This window comes from Myzus persicae, unplaced genomic scaffold (assembly GCF_001856785.1).
Source record: "Myzus persicae strain clone G006 unplaced genomic scaffold, MPER_G0061.0, whole genome shotgun sequence".
Taxonomy (NCBI): domain Eukaryota; kingdom Metazoa; phylum Arthropoda; class Insecta; order Hemiptera; family Aphididae; genus Myzus; species Myzus persicae.
In genome coordinates this window covers 230476-246454 of record NW_019103878.1, presented here as the reverse complement: position 1 = coordinate 246454, position 15979 = coordinate 230476, and the positions used below count along the sequence as shown (strand labels likewise).

At 28.8% G+C, this 15979-nt stretch overlaps 2 protein-coding genes across 5 annotated transcripts in view; one reads left to right on the top strand and one right to left on the bottom strand.

Moving 5' to 3' along the window:
• The window catches only part of LOC111035781 (collagen alpha-2(IV) chain), a 54826-nt gene extending 47423 nt beyond the window's left edge, over positions 1–7403 (top strand). For 2 of the 3 annotated variants that reach the window (XM_022317555.1, XM_022317553.1), the window contains 14 exons: positions 53–106; positions 1307–1362; positions 1528–1570; positions 1879–1950; positions 2084–2155; positions 2278–2331; positions 2534–2605; positions 2776–2865; positions 3018–3098; positions 3164–3252; positions 3967–4168; positions 5186–5357; positions 5448–5562; positions 6523–6780. In XM_022317555.1, coding sequence (XP_022173247.1) covers positions 53–106; positions 1307–1362; positions 1528–1570; positions 1879–1950; positions 2084–2155; positions 2278–2331; positions 2534–2605; positions 2776–2865; positions 3018–3098; positions 3164–3252; positions 3967–4168; positions 5186–5357; positions 5448–5562; positions 6523–6780 — 1430 coding nt within the window. Of the gene's footprint in view, positions 1–52; positions 107–1306; positions 1363–1527; positions 1571–1878; positions 1951–2083; positions 2156–2277; positions 2332–2533; positions 2606–2775; positions 2866–3017; positions 3099–3163; positions 3253–3966; positions 4169–5185; positions 5358–5447; positions 5563–6522 lie in introns of all 3 variants that reach the window. The other variant, XM_022317554.1, reaches the window with a different exon arrangement.
• Positions 7404–8968: 1565 nt separating this feature from the next.
• Positions 8969–15979, bottom strand: part of LOC111035784 (tetratricopeptide repeat protein 39B-like) — a 54692-nt gene continuing 47681 nt past the window's right edge. For both annotated transcript variants that reach the window (XM_022317559.1, XM_022317558.1), the window contains exons 13-14: positions 13495–13735; positions 8969–11324 (exon numbers count right to left, since the gene is read on the bottom strand). In XM_022317559.1, coding sequence (XP_022173251.1) covers positions 11180–11324; positions 13495–13735 — 386 coding nt within the window. In that variant the 3' untranslated portion in view covers positions 8969–11179. The remainder of the gene's footprint in view (positions 11325–13494; positions 13736–15979) is intronic.

The window sequence follows — 15979 nt, the reverse complement described above, 5'->3', positions numbered from 1 at the left end:
ACTTTTAATCTACTGTAAAAATGTAATAATATTTTTTCATTTTTTTGTTTAGGATTATTGGGTAAACATGGCAGAGATGGACTACCTGGTTTATCAGGAGAAAAAGGTAAAGCATTTAAAAATGTTGTTTATTTTAATTTGGTTCCTAATCAAACCAAATAATTATAAACATTTTGTAGAAACTTTAATAATATCAATATTATACAAATTACAAACAATTGAAAAATATGAAGGAATAATACATTAGGCACTGTTTTTACATGATATATTGATAATGAAATTTTAAATGTAAAAATGTTTTGCATTTAATTATCTGTAGTGTAGAGGCGTTACTATTACTATTAAATATACAAAAATTAAAAAATATTTTTGAATTTTAAAGTCAAATTTTGGTAAACAAATTTAGTAGGATCTATAGAAGACACAACAAGGGTAATTAACTTGGTTTAAAAATTCATATTGTGTTATGAGATCAATCTACATATTTTACTGGTACTGTTTGAATGGAAAATGGGTCTTTAAATCTTAAAATAAATACTAAATATTATATACAAAATTATATATTTATAGTAGATATAATTACTTAAATAGGTACTTGTAAAAACGAATTGCTTGTATGAGCATGACATATTAATAATATTTTGTTAAAAATAAAACATTTTGGTTGGTAGGTAGTAATAGTAATCAATACTAATTAGTAATGATATCATTCAGCTTATATGTTTATTAGACAATAGGTAGTATTTGTATCAGCATAGAGTTATAGCTAAAGACCGGATTTAGCATATTATGCATATTCATATTTTTATAAGCTATTACATGTAGTAAATGGATTTTCATCAATCATAGTTAAACAAATAATGTTACAAATTTTTATTTTGCATATTTTTGCATATTTTGGGTACAAGTGCATATTTTCCATAAAAATGCATGTTTTTGCATATTACGTATANTAGTTATAGCCTATAGGTAGAGTATAGAGTACAGAATATTAAGCATGATAATGAGTGTAAAGTAGAGGAGCTTGTTACAAGGATTGAGCACTGCATTGTACTGGCTGTCCTCTGAACAGTACCATCTCTCTTACTCTTATGAGAAAACTCAAGCTATTTCTCTAAATTTGTTTTCCACGACCATGCATCCCATCCCTTGAGACAAATTTTCCATCTATTTCTATATATGTATGTCAACACCAATATCTAAAAGGCTTATACTTTATAATGATATAATCGTGGATAAATATATAAATATTTATTTAGAAATGATGAACAATAACACTAATAGTTATTATATATTATTATTTCAGGGGACAAAGGACTACCAGGATTACCAGGATTACCTGGTTCCGTAGGACCATTCGGTGTATGTACTATTGTTATTACTTATTTTAATGTACTAGTTTATTTTAAAATTATCTCCAACTTTCAGTTTGGGATTAGTTAACAATTATTAACTTTTAATTATTATCAATTTGATAAGTTTTAACATTTTTTGTTTGTAATTTAATACAATTTTTAATATTTCCAGTTCCCCGGCTCACCAGGTGATGTTGGAGCAATTGGACCACCAGGTAAAATAATACATTTTATGATGTAACTGAATAAAATTTTCAAACCTTATTTTTTGCATTTTGTTTATTATTATTATTTTTTATAAAAAAAGTATAATTACAATATTTTATTTACTATTTTATTTTAAATACCTAGTTTAATTTTGTATGTGCTTACTTATCAAGTTCGGTAAATATTATCATATTTTATTTCATAAAATCTGAAAATCTGAAAATCTGGAATCTTGACATCAAAAAAGTCCATTCATAAATTAAAATTGTTTCTTGTTTATCTTAAATTATCATCATTATAACACTATATTTTTCAGGTTTCCCTGGACCTCCAGGATCAGATGGTTTTCCAGGTATTCCAGGCAAGGATGGTCCTCCAGGATTAATGGGTACTATAATTATTAATTAATAATTCAATTTTTATGAAACAACTAAATTAATTATAATGCGAATGGCTTAAAATAGGTATTTATAGATGCTAAACCAAAAATAATTATTAATAAAAATGTTATTTAATTATAGGATTCAAAGGAGAACCAGGAAACCCTGCACCTTTCGGTGAAAAGGGGGATAAGGGAGATGTAGGATTTTCAGGTAATTATTTTACATTATTTTAAATTTAATCTTTATATGTGTAGAAACATATTCATGTAGAACTATCAATATAACAATTGATTTAATTTTAGTTTAAAATGAGTTAATTTTTTTAATTTTAGGAGAACCAGGTTACCCTGGATCTAAAGGCGATAAGGGAGATAGAGGTTATCCAGGTAAACAAAAAATTATATTTGAACTTATTTTAAATATAATACAAATGAATGAATAGGAACAATGCAATGATTCCGATGGATCCTTGACTGTTTCTGTGGCCATTTAATATTCTCTACCAGCTACCGCTATCCTTTATGTTTAATATATTGTTTTATTATATTTTTACATTAGTAAAGTGGTATAAATGTTTGCATGTTTAAGGACTTGAAGGAATACAAGGTGTACAAGGTTTACCAGGCGACAGAGGATTGACTGGGGTTCCAGGGAAAATAGGTTTGTTCCACAAATTAAAAACTAAAGAATTAATACTTAGTTAGATTTTAATCATAGAACAACAAAAATTGACATAGTATTAATGAATAATTTTTAGCAACAATGTCGTAAATAATGATTATTAAAACATGATAAAAACTCTTAAACATATTATTTTTATTTGTGTTAAGGTATGCCTGGAATCTCTGGAATCAAAGGTGATAAAGGTGATCCAGGTTTAGCACCTCCACCTGGATCTAAAGGAGAACGTGGATTACCTGGTATTTTAAATTTTGAATATCTTACATACATTTAATATAATTATGCTATTTTAAAGTAATTAAGTCCCAATATATTTATAAACAATTTTAACTTATAATTATGTTGTTAAATAAGCTGATATATTCATCAAAATTTATGATTTTTATTTTAGGACCTGTTGGTTGGCCGGGTGAAAAGGGAGATCGAGGTATTGATGGCCTTCCTGGTTTAGAAGGATTAAAAGGAAATATTGGTAAGAGTCAATACCTTTTAAAATTGTCTGAATAACTTATATTTTATTTTTATTTCAATATGTAGGTGTTCCTGGTTTGAATGGTCCAGTTGGTCCTCCTGGTTCGGAAGGTGAAAAGGGTGAACCTGGAGTAGAAGGGCTTCCAGGCTTACAAGTGGGTTATGCTATAATTAACAATAGTTATTAGGTATATGAATTGCTTTTACACTATGTAATTACAAAACATACATGGTATTTTACATGAATTAAACTAATGCACCTATTCGTATGTGGCAAAACATTAAAATAAAAATATTATTCAATTCGATATAGTTTTGATGTATAAATAGTATATGGTTATGCAGAAACTTTATTAACTTGTAACTTACGAAAAAACAAAAATAATACAAATTTGCATTTATTAAAATGTATAGATTTCTAGGTATATAGTAGACTGGATTGCTGGATTGAATAAACAATAACTTAATATTTAAATATTTAATATTTAGTGAAAAAGTTATCCATGATAGGTTTATCATTAATTGGTGAATCATTAAATTAATCAATTTTTTGTACAATCACATATTAATTAATATGAAATACATTAATTAATACAATAACACATTTATTAGCTTTTAAAAAGTATTTTTAATTCATCTTAAATACCTATACCATTGGTATTGAAGAGGAATCTATAGAATTTGATTACAATCAAACCTTATGATTGTTTTTTAAAAATTAATTTAAAAAGTGCATAAATAGTTAGAAACTTAAAGCTAAATGGCGACACTTAACATCAAATAAAAATCTTACTAATGTATTATACATGAATATATAATATATATTGTATATTACTTAAACTATACTTAACTTATTAATGTGTATTCAGGGACCACCGGGTCTACGAGGTAACGATGGACCTCCTGGTAGATCTTGTGAATCAGAACCAAATTATTCAACAGGCATTTTGTTGGTAAAACATAGTCAAAGTTCTTCAATACCTCAATGCGAACCAAACCACTCACAACTCTGGGATGGATTTAGTTTGTTATACATTGAAGGCAATGAAAAATCCCATAATCAAGATTTAGGTAATTTTTTATATTTATTTGAAAATAATCATTGTTATTATTTTATAGTACCATTCAATAATAGTATTGTATTTTCCGTTATCCTGTGATAGAAATAATATACGGACTATCGGTAAAGACCATAATTCCCAGTGAAAATAGGGTTTGCTCGAGAGAATACTTTTGTGATGTACTAAGATCACCTAATTGTCTTAGAAAAATAGAAGTAAATATTATCTATGCTGGAGTGTAGGTAGATGTTTTTGTTGGATTAAATAATTTTTTCTGTGCATTATTAAAGCTTAGGTTTTTGTGTATTTTTCAATGGATTATTAAAAATTAGGATAGTTAAATAATTGAACTTTTTAAAGCACTTTAGCATGGATAATGATTTTCTTATAGGTAACTGTGAACAATTGGTAGTTTCGCAATTCCAAGATACTTGGTATAAAACTATTTTTGTTAAAAAAAAGATTCTTAGAATGTAGTGACATTCGGAATAGCGCATCCTGTTCACCATTACATGGTCTTGGTTAATTGAGTATCGTTCTGTTAAGTACTTTAATTTATCCTATAGTTAATCTAGTAGGTATAGGTAGTATGAAAGGACCTGTATTATTTGAACTAAATTAGAAGTTTATACAAACTACATACATTTAAATATACCAGGCCCAGAATAAATTGTATTAGAAATATTCGGTCCATGGTTGGTTGGTTGATTAATTAACTAATTGTCTTAATTTTGTGATGGTAATGAGTTACTCTAATGATTGTTAAATCATTGCAAACTATATTACTGATCATTTACATTGAATCGAAAATCGGCTGACGGGTATACGGCGTTACCCGCGTATACGTACCAAACTACCAATACACCCCTGTCTATACATATATTATACCTATAATAGGTGCATAACATGCCATAGGTATGTGTCTTCTTTGTATTAAATAAATTCTAAATACATAATTAGAGTATTCCTACTTCATAATTATAATATACAATCAAAAATATCAATATACAAATTTGGTTGTTTTCAGGATTCGCCGGTTCTTGTATCCGGAAGTTCTCCACCATGCCATTTTTGTTCTGTGACTTTAACAACGTATGCAACTATGCCAGTAGAAACGACAAGTCGTATTGGCTCAGCACCAATGCACCGTTACCGATGATGCCAGTCGAAGAAAGCGATATTCAAAAATATATTTCTAGGTAAAAATTATCATCGTTATTACATAATTGTTGCAGAGTAATATTTACAATCGTCGTATTTCATTTTTTACCATTGTAATGCATTCATAGATGTGTCGTATGCGAAGCTCCTGCCAACGTGATTGCCGTACACAGTCAGGCGTCAACAATTCCCGACTGTCCCAATGGTTGGGAAGGTTTGTGGATTGGATACAGTTTTGTGATGGTAAGTTTTCATTGAAGCAGGTAGATGTTGTAGTTTATGTGCACTGTGGAACGCACTTAGCAGGACAGACGAAATTTGAAAAAAAAAATCATTATTAGCTTGTCGAAAACTGGAAAGTACCTACATAATAGGTAATCCAAAAAAAAAGTTAAATCAAAATGATTTGATTGGAAAAGGTGAATTTTAAACAATTATATTTGAATGTACGGTAATATTATGCAATATACATGCATCTGTATTCTGTATAGAGGCAACTGTTTCATCAAAATATGACTATAATAACTGTAATTTCAATCTGTAATCTATATCGATATAGATAGTAATGTACGTGTTACAGTTAAATTAATACTTTACATATTTTGATACAAGATTTCTCCTAAGTTGTTTTGACAGCAATAAAAAAAATTTCTAAAAAAAGGCACAATTTTTTTAAATTTATAATTATTTTTATTTATATAACTGAATTGCATTTTAAATATGTTATTATAACATATCATTATATTATAAGTCTGATATTAAAAAAAAACAATATGATTATTTTGTTATTTATTTTTCAAACTTTCTTTCATAATACCATAAAAACTAGTACCTATGGCCTATTGGAGAACATATTATCTAGTATAGTCAACATTATCTGTATAGTGTAGGTTTTAACACTACGTCTATTTTGGAAGATAGTCTACTCTCGTCGGAGCTTACTATTCCCCAAAATATTAAACATTCACATTTTTTTTGACATTTTTACCGATTTATGCATATGATCGATCTGTCACAGAATCGAACTCATTCAATTACCTAGGCAAGAAAATCGTCATATTAACCGGCTTTCAATGCCCCCTATCTTTCTAGTTGTTTTCTTGTAAGATTAGATATGTACACGACTTTTGGCACAATTGGCCGTTAATTTGACCTAAATCTATTACAATGGTAGTTTTATTGTTTATTTGTGTTTGGTTTCAGCACACGGCCGCGGGTGCTGAAGGTGGCGGTCAATCACTAGCCAGTCCAGGTTCGTGTCTGGAAGACTTTAGGGCAACGCCGTTCATCGAGTGTAATGGGGCGCGAGGAACGTGCCATTATTTTGCCAACACCATGAGTTTTTGGATGGCCACCATCGACCCCGACGAACAGTTCACCAGCCCTAAGAGGCAAACGTTGAAGAAGGACGATAGCCGCACTCGCATCAGTAGATGCCAAGTGTGCATACGAACAACATAGAATAACTATGTCTTTAAGATACACGAAACAGATCATAGTCATATATTATTATATTTTTAATTTTTGATAATTTCGATGTATAAATTTTTATTATTATTATTTATATTATTATCATTATTTTTATTATTATAATTATTATTACTATATTCAACAGTAGGTAAGCACCTAAATTGATTTTGTATTATTTCCAAGCATTCGTTGTGTTCATTAATGATACATTTTAATCGAATTGTGTTCTTTATATTTTAAAAATAATATAAATATATATATATATTAAATATATTCATAACGTTCGTGACATAACTTTATTAGCATCTTAAATCTCAGAATTTTTGAACAATTTTTAACAATATATTCTAAATGTTTAAACTAATCTTAATAATGCGTACCTATATCTAAATGAAATGTAAAAAATAAAACAGACAATTACGAAATTCATTCAAATTAAGTCTATCTATTGGAATTTAGATAAAATAATCAATATGTAAAATACATAAAAAAGAAAAATATTTTATGAACAATATTATCGTTTTTCATTTATATACAATCTTATATTGACGTATGTAATACTAGTACGTACATATATATTATACGAGAATAGAAATATATTACTAGATTATTTATTTGTTGCATTGCATACATTTACTCCAACAGCATTTACACAGGTATCGAAAAATGAAATAACAATATCTACATAAGTAAATAGAACAGTAAAATGATGATAATTGTTGGTGTAATAAGGCGTTGTGTATTTTTTATCTGACACATGTTAGAAGGTATTTTTTTCTAGATTTAACGTCCTAATTTCTTATCTTCAACTTTAAACTTCTGCAAACACACAATAAAATATTATGAGTATTTAGTTGGTTTTCTTGTTGATTGCATTTTGTTATTTTTTTTAGTTTTATCTCGTGTAATCTATAAAACTGTATTGTCTGTATTTGTATGTAACTACAAAAAAATATAATGAGTGACAGTGATGGATATTCTGTATCACCAAGCTCCAGTACATCTTCCTTTCTACCAACTCTTCCTATTTCTTCACCTCCAAGATCAATTGATGATAATTTTTTTAATTTTTGAATGATAAATCATGTTCTCAGCAAAATAAAACAGTAGTTGTAGTACAATGTGTAAAATGTGAGCTAAAAATCGTAGGATTAAAAGGTTATGGAAATTCATCTTCTAATTTTGTCAAGCGTTTAAGTCGCCGACATGGCCCAGATGCTGTTGAAGAATATAAAAATTATATAAAATCGACCAAAACACCAAATCAAAAAATTAAAACAGCTGTCAGTTAAAATAAGTCAAGAAAACTTCGAAACTGAAATGATTAGTTTTTTTTATATTCAATGATTCTTTTAAAATGTGTTGAAGACCCATATTTTTCAAAAATGTTTAATACCTTAAATATAAATATCTGATTGTGCACTTCGTGTTATAAGCCGTCGTTACTTTTGTCGGAAAATGGAAATTTTGTAAGAAAAAAAATAAATTAAAAAATAATTAAAAGATGTATAATTTGTTTGCACTACTGTAGATATTTGGTCTGGAAAAAAAGAAGTTTTTCCTTGTTTTTTTTTTAAGAACACACATTATTGTAAAAGCAACACACTCATCGCTCAGCTCAAAATCTAAAATGTTAATATTTAGGTAAGTTTTCCTTCTGACAAAATCAGAATGTGTTGTATATTGTAATTAAAAAATGAAGAAGCCATCGATTTTTGAAACGATCTTCAACAATTTTACACCTATTGGCTATTAGTATATTTTAGACATGACATAATTTTAAAAATATTTTGGTTCTTTTTGAATTACATTACCTATAATGTTAATAAGAAAACTGAACATTTTATTCATAATATGTATATTTCTTATATCTTTAAATACAATTTGACTTTTCATCTATAAGTTTCAGAATCGTAATAATTAGGTAAGTACTATAATGTTTCATTTCAAACAGTCATGAAAAGTAAATAATAATATATAAAAACTAAATTAAACATAATACAATAAAAACTATAAGCTACTTAGCCTTAGCCATAAATAAAATAACAATCAAAATTTAAAAATAAAACAATTCCTAATAATGTATAGGTATATCTAAATATAATATATATTTTATTTAAATGGTATTAAACAACAATAACAACAATGATTAATTGCAAAAGAAAAAAATAAGTAATATAATTTTCGTAATCGGAGACCTCACCCCCACCTTCACCAATAGCGGCAATCAACATGACCTTTTAAATTATAAAACATAATGTTCAAAATAATGAGCAATTAATATAATCGCTGTAGGAATGTTTTCTTTCATATAGTATATCTAACCCACCCAGTGGCGTAATTTGATTCACATTGGTGTTGCGAACTTGTTTGAATGTTTTAATAATGGATATTCAATTCCCTCTTTGTACTCCTCAATCCTCTGATACAAAGTAGGTCGAGAATAGGATCTATAGATCGTTAGGAAGTTGGGGTGGCGGTTTAGGCGATTAACTGCTCATAATAGAGATTTTTGGCAGTGGGTATTTTTAAATCTGAGCGAAAAGCCCCTTAGAATTGGGTTTTTGATATAATTTGAATTACTTTAGATTGGAGTCTCTAAATACATTTGATATTAGAAACATTTGCTGCGCCCCCATAAAGTTGGACGCCGTAAAATCAAATGGGTCTCAGGTGGAATAATGTATAGGTACAGCAACGGTTAAGGTAGGTAATGTTTTAGTTTTAAGATATTTTTTTAATATTTTAGAAGATAATTTAAGATAATTTAAGACTTAATTATTTTTAAATGTTCAATAAATGTAATATATATTTCTAGCTAAAAATAATTAAAATCCAAAAGAAACGATCACCTTTTATCATAAAACTTAACATTACAACATGCTGTTATTTTTATGACAATAAACTAATTAGTCAAAAAATGTCAATAACAAATCTATAAAATATAAATACTGCATCTATAATATTCAGTCGTAGCCTCTTATGTAATGCAAATGAAGCCCTTGGCCACAATTTATCATACGTTGATTATTACACGTTTTTTCTTATAATTTCTCTGAACAGTATAACTATTAGATAGGGTTCGAATTTCGTATCAAAATAAAATATAAATTGTCGAAAACATTTGTTTAGTTTAAGTTTGACAATTGCGAAAAATCAAATTTGTGATCATGTTTTAGAAATCAAATATAATATCATTAGCTATCGACAACTGACTTTTTATTTACACCGTAGTTTATGGATAGGTAGGTATTTAACAGAATATATCAAATTATTATGTAAACATAGTTTGGTCGTTTAGTGGAAATTGGATTTAACCAAAATAAGAGAATCTATAGTTGCAGTACGAAAAATGGAGCTAATGTGCCGAAACCACAAAAAATGTAAATATTTAATATTTATCATCATCACGATGACATAAACGAGTTTGGTTGGTTGGCTACAATACGATTGAGTATAAAACACCTAAATGACGACAAGATTGAGTAAACTTGTAGGAGCTACAAAAGAAATTGTCTTCTTTACAAAAGAAAACCTACACGATTAAGCATTAGAAACTCTGCGATGTTACCGTTTACAATTTTGAAATACATTATGCAAATTGGTGAAAGTTAAAAAATAACATGATTTCATTGTCAATAATAGAAAAATTTCATAAATCTACCAATTTACCTATTTGATGACAATAATAGTAGGTAATACATATAATTAAGTACCTACCGAATCATACTTGCTGATTTGAAATTGATAATAATAATAAATTAAATGTACATATCTTGATATCTGTTTCCAAGTTGGCTTGAAAATGATTTATCAGATATTCCGTATCTATTTTCTACGATTTGAATATTGGTCGAAAGCTTTTAAAAACAATTCTTGTATTTTTAATAACGTTCTCAACAAAGTTGGTCTCGGTTTACAGCTCGTGGCTCGTTTAGGTTTCTTATCCTAATAATTGGTGTAATAATATTTGATAACGTGGCGACGTTGTATGAAATATTCTACCCTCAATCTAGTTGCTAAAAAGGTATATGCTCAATCGTACTTTACCGGATTGGTGTTGGCGGAGGAGGGGTCCGGAGGTTTCGTACGGGAATGTGTCGATTGGAGTCTTTTCTTTTTCATTTTTGGAAATAATTAATTTATCAGAAATATAATATTAAATTATTAAATTAACAACTAACCACGCACTAAACACGATTGGCGTGTAGGTACTATAATATTATGACTATATTGTATTACATATTTTATCTATCCGTATTTTAATATTACTTCGCACAACTCAACACAATTAAAATATAAACGTATGGCCTAGACTGACGATGTTCAACAACAACAATAATAATAATATGTATAATTAGTATTAGGTAGGTGTAAAATGTTGGTATTTTCATTGGTGGTCGTCGAATTGACTGTCAGGCGCGAGATCGTTTTGGTCCGTTGTGGTTTTGGCTTTGCGCTCGTTCAACGTGGTCCAAGCACAATGGATTTGAAAATGCAGTCTCGTCTCCAGCGAATAACCAGAGTAATTTTTTCTGTAAAAAAACGACGAATAAGACAGTTGAAACGAAGAAGTCAGTTGAATATTGTTGCGGGGGGCAAAAGCATTTATTTTAAAAGTTTGAAAAAAATTAACTTTTCAACTATTTATTATTGGACAAAAGAAAATTGTATTTACAATCTGTATTTACATGTAGTACAATAAGTAAATGGTATGTGGGTTGATTGGCGGGAGGGAAGGTCACCCAATGGTGGAAATCTCTTTAAGGAGAGAGTAGGTCCCTACACCAGTTCCTTTTCAGCCGCCTGAGAGGATTGTCTGAGATTTGTTTGGATGATAGTTGAGTGATTATAGGATTTGAGTGAGTATTGAATGTCTTGTGTGTTTCTTTGTTGGTGATCATAGCAAAGATTATTTAAGGTTGGAATGCAGATGTCTTTATGAAGTGATTCATTGGTTATATACCAGGGGGCACCTGCTATTAAACGTAAACATACTGTATGTAGTCAATAATGTCCCCCTCACTTTTGCCTTTTGGTAGTACGTAGAAATCGGTTTTAATGGATCTCGATGTGGGACAAACATTTTATAATATTATTTACTATACAATCATATTACTAATAACTTTTGATGCAGACCTACAGTTCTGGACTCATCATACCTTTACCACCAATCGATATTTTCTCTACAACAATATCCGCCAGTTCACTGCACCGTACCGACCAAGTACCAAGCATTTAATTTGTAAGAAATAATATTTATAATATATTATAATTTATATTGTTTAATAAGTTACATGTGACTTATAATTCTGTATGCCAGGTACAAATGTAATAATTGATTTTACTCTTTCGTGTTTAATGTATTAGTATTTTCGTGTTACAATGTATATATTTTGCCAAATCATTAAACAGCAAGACTGCCGGGAAAATCTATTAATTTGATAGACCAATCCAAATCATGTTTAAGGGATCATTAGCTCACTATTGGTTCATTAAATGTTCAGTGATCGTAGAATATTTAGGTACCCATTTAATTTATTTAATCATCAGTATTCAGTATTGTGTCGCTTCCGTCCATCCACTATGAGATTAGCGTTCTGCATGGACCTCGTCACTTGCACAGTTATTTACATTTAAATATTTAAAATTAATAAAATATAATATTAATCTAGGGAATATCTTGAAATTTTTATTAATATTTTAATATAAAAACTGAGTTATAACTATATGATTTATTACAACTTTGAAATGCTCACAACTCTTGATTTTAAAAGCTAACGACATGAAATTGGTTATGATGAACACAAATTTACTATGTTTCACATGGGTCAGAGGAAAAACACAAACAGCACTCTCATATTTTCTCAATAAAATTTTACTCGGACACTAGATTTCGTAAATTATAATAAAATAAGATATTTAGTTGGAACTTCCAGTTTACTGGACTTTTTCCCCGAAAGGCCAAAACCAAAATCCCGAATTAAATATCTTTATTTAAAAATTGTATTATTAGGTTGTGGGTATTGGGTATGTAGTGGGTATCTAATAACTATATTTTCTACTTGTGTTATTTTTACTCATTGAAAACTGTACGCCCGCCATTTTTGTTAAATGTTTAAAGAAATGTATTTAAATTTAATAAAATTATAGTGTAGTGTATTGACGTATTGTATGATATTATTCGAGACAAATTTAGACCATTTTGCCTGTCAAGGAGTTATAATTATATTAATCTACTCAATACCTTTATAATATATAATATACATAGTATGTATAAACGTATATATACCTTTTATCTAGGCAGGTGCTTAAAAATGCAGGGCAACAATTTAAAATTATCATTATCATCGAACGCCCGTCTGCGGGTTATCGCAGTCGAGTATCCAAGTAATAAGTGCTAATAGACTGTAGTCTATATAAGTAGGTACCCATAACCTAATAACAACATTTTCAAATACAAAATGATCAATTTGGGGTTTGTGTTTTCGTGAAGAGATTTTTCTGAAAAGCGAATTCGTTATTTTGGTTTTCATGGAATAATCGTCCGGTGCACCGCGGAGTAAGGACGTTGATTTATAGACGACGCTATGTCACCAAATTTTCGTTACAAACGATTTCTACTGTGATAAATAATAATATAAACGAATCGTGCTAAATATTAAAATAAATGTGATCAGGCAAAGACAAAATTAACGACTGTACTTTGCCGTTTCGAGGTAATACGCCGCCTTGTCCAGGTTGCCTTTGGATTTGTACAAAAACGCCAGCTCCACGTGCGCGTATGGAACCAAGAAACGGTCCTCCTTGATTTTCTTCTCCATCGACACGACGGACTTGAGACACTCTTCTGCGTGCAGCGGGCTGTTCATAATGCGCAGACAAACTCCTTTCAGCAGACACCCGAGTGCCTTGTTGTCGTACTCGTATTCACTTCCGTATTGCCCTAGGTGTGAGAAAAAACAAATATCAGTACATATATACGTGAAAGCACCTGACTTTTTTTCTATAGGGGGGGGGGGATATTTTTTATAATGGTCGTTGTGGTAGGGTAGGCTTCGATTATGTTTTAATATTATCGTTACCGTTCCCTTTAATTATGATCAACATATTATATTCTCATACAACAAAATATAAATAAACCAGGGATGTCGCTCTTAGGTGTCAAGTACTCGAGTGTATCTCGCTAATTCACTGTAATATTATTATATGGATGTGTACAATTTGAATTTAATGATAAATTACTCGTAATATGGAAAACGATTCTGAGTAGATACCGTGTGTCAGTGTATACTTTTAAGAGTATTTTGTTATATATTTATATTGCTATATGTTAAACTAACATTGGCCAAAAATAAATCACATATATTATAAAGTATGTATACAATATTACTTTATTATTGCAAATTTTAGTGATGTTGACTTGATATTTAATTGAGTAATATAAAAAACTGTACCTATGTATTTTTAATATTTTTTTAATTACAACAAATTAACAAAAATTGTTTAAGGAAGAATTGTGTTTCACTCTTCAATACCAGTACATCATCAAAGATTTAATTACTCATCAAAATGTAAATAGACATAAATAGTAACTTACATTTAATTTCTGATACATAAAATGTATGGAGAATCTTGTACTAAATTGTCAAGCTTTATTTTACTCACAACAATTTAAAGTAAATCGAAAACAAAATAAAATTAAAGAAGGACATGAGGAATGTTTATGTATAACACAGAAGAGACAAACAATTGTATTGTAGCAAGGAAATGTTAGGTAATTAAATATTTGGATAAAAATTCAAATCTCCACAGTTATTTATTTTTGAATTAGGTATCTATACATCAAAGAAATAAAATCTTTTGTTGAAAACTGATTTGGATTAAAAATTCTTATACTTCCAAAGTTATCCACCTGTATGATGACAACACAGTGCACTTCCACAGTTTTTAGTTTTATTAAATACATAGTAAAATTATGTATTTTCATATACCATGAATATAATATCATATACTATGGTATATGATTACAAATGTAATAATATTATATTTTTTGTAATTTTTTTTATTTTTCTTTATTATTTTGAAAAGTACTTTTTACTTTGACGGTTTGTCCCGTCACTTATCAATTAAAAACCAATAACCACTCTTTAAAGTTAAATATTGAAGCATTTTTCTATTATTAAGTTTGTGCAGTAAAAAAAAACTCACACACATCATAGTTTACAAAAATAGAGGATTTTCAAATCTAAGAGTTACTACGAGTTCTGATACAAACGCTTAAGAATCACGGCTCACGAGCTTCTGAGAACATCTTCTCAGTTTGGGTGTTGGTGATTTTTATCTCAGAAAATTCCCGAAATCTTGTTTTTTTATTCTATAATATTCAACGTCTTTGTTTGTCTACTGTTTGATTAACGTTATTGTTATTTTTCACAATTATTTCAATAGTTTTTTACATGTACTACGCAATTGTTCAAAAGAAAATTTAGTTTCTACTACAAAAAAGTTAAGAAGTCCATCACAATGTGCAATATTAATAGATAAAAAAAGATTCCTCATAAGAAAAATATATAAGGCATCTTAGTATTTTACCATTAATTGTTGTTATTCTACTTAAATGTTACGACTTCACGATACTTACGATACCTGTCGTTAACGTGCTTTTACAGCAAGATTTGGCTGAATCATCTGTATGATTACGAAGTGAAATATTCGAATTGAAAATTAAGTGTGAGCCGTAAGGGCATACTTTTACCTAAGCACTTACTAACATATTATTTGACTTGAATATACGTTTCAATGAAAAATGAAAATATAGAAACTTGGGCGAACTTGTTAACTAAGTTTAGACGGTAAGTTCGGGGAAAAACTTTGTAACTTTTAACTTTTAAGTGACAAATTACATTTCACAAAATAAATATTACATTTAACATATGATGAAAATGATTTTAAACAGGACATTAAAAATAAGCATTTGATTTTGCACTTTTAGAACAGTACAGTAAAACTACGAAGTAAAGTAACGATAACTGCATAAAGTTTGAGTTGTTCCTTTTATCGATTATGCGTTTGATACAGATAGTACTTTAGATGAGTGATTTTTGTGTAACTATACCAGTAGTTCCAAGATAGTTGATAAATTAATGAGCAACAATACAAAATGAGAATTAAATATCGGAACTTTTAT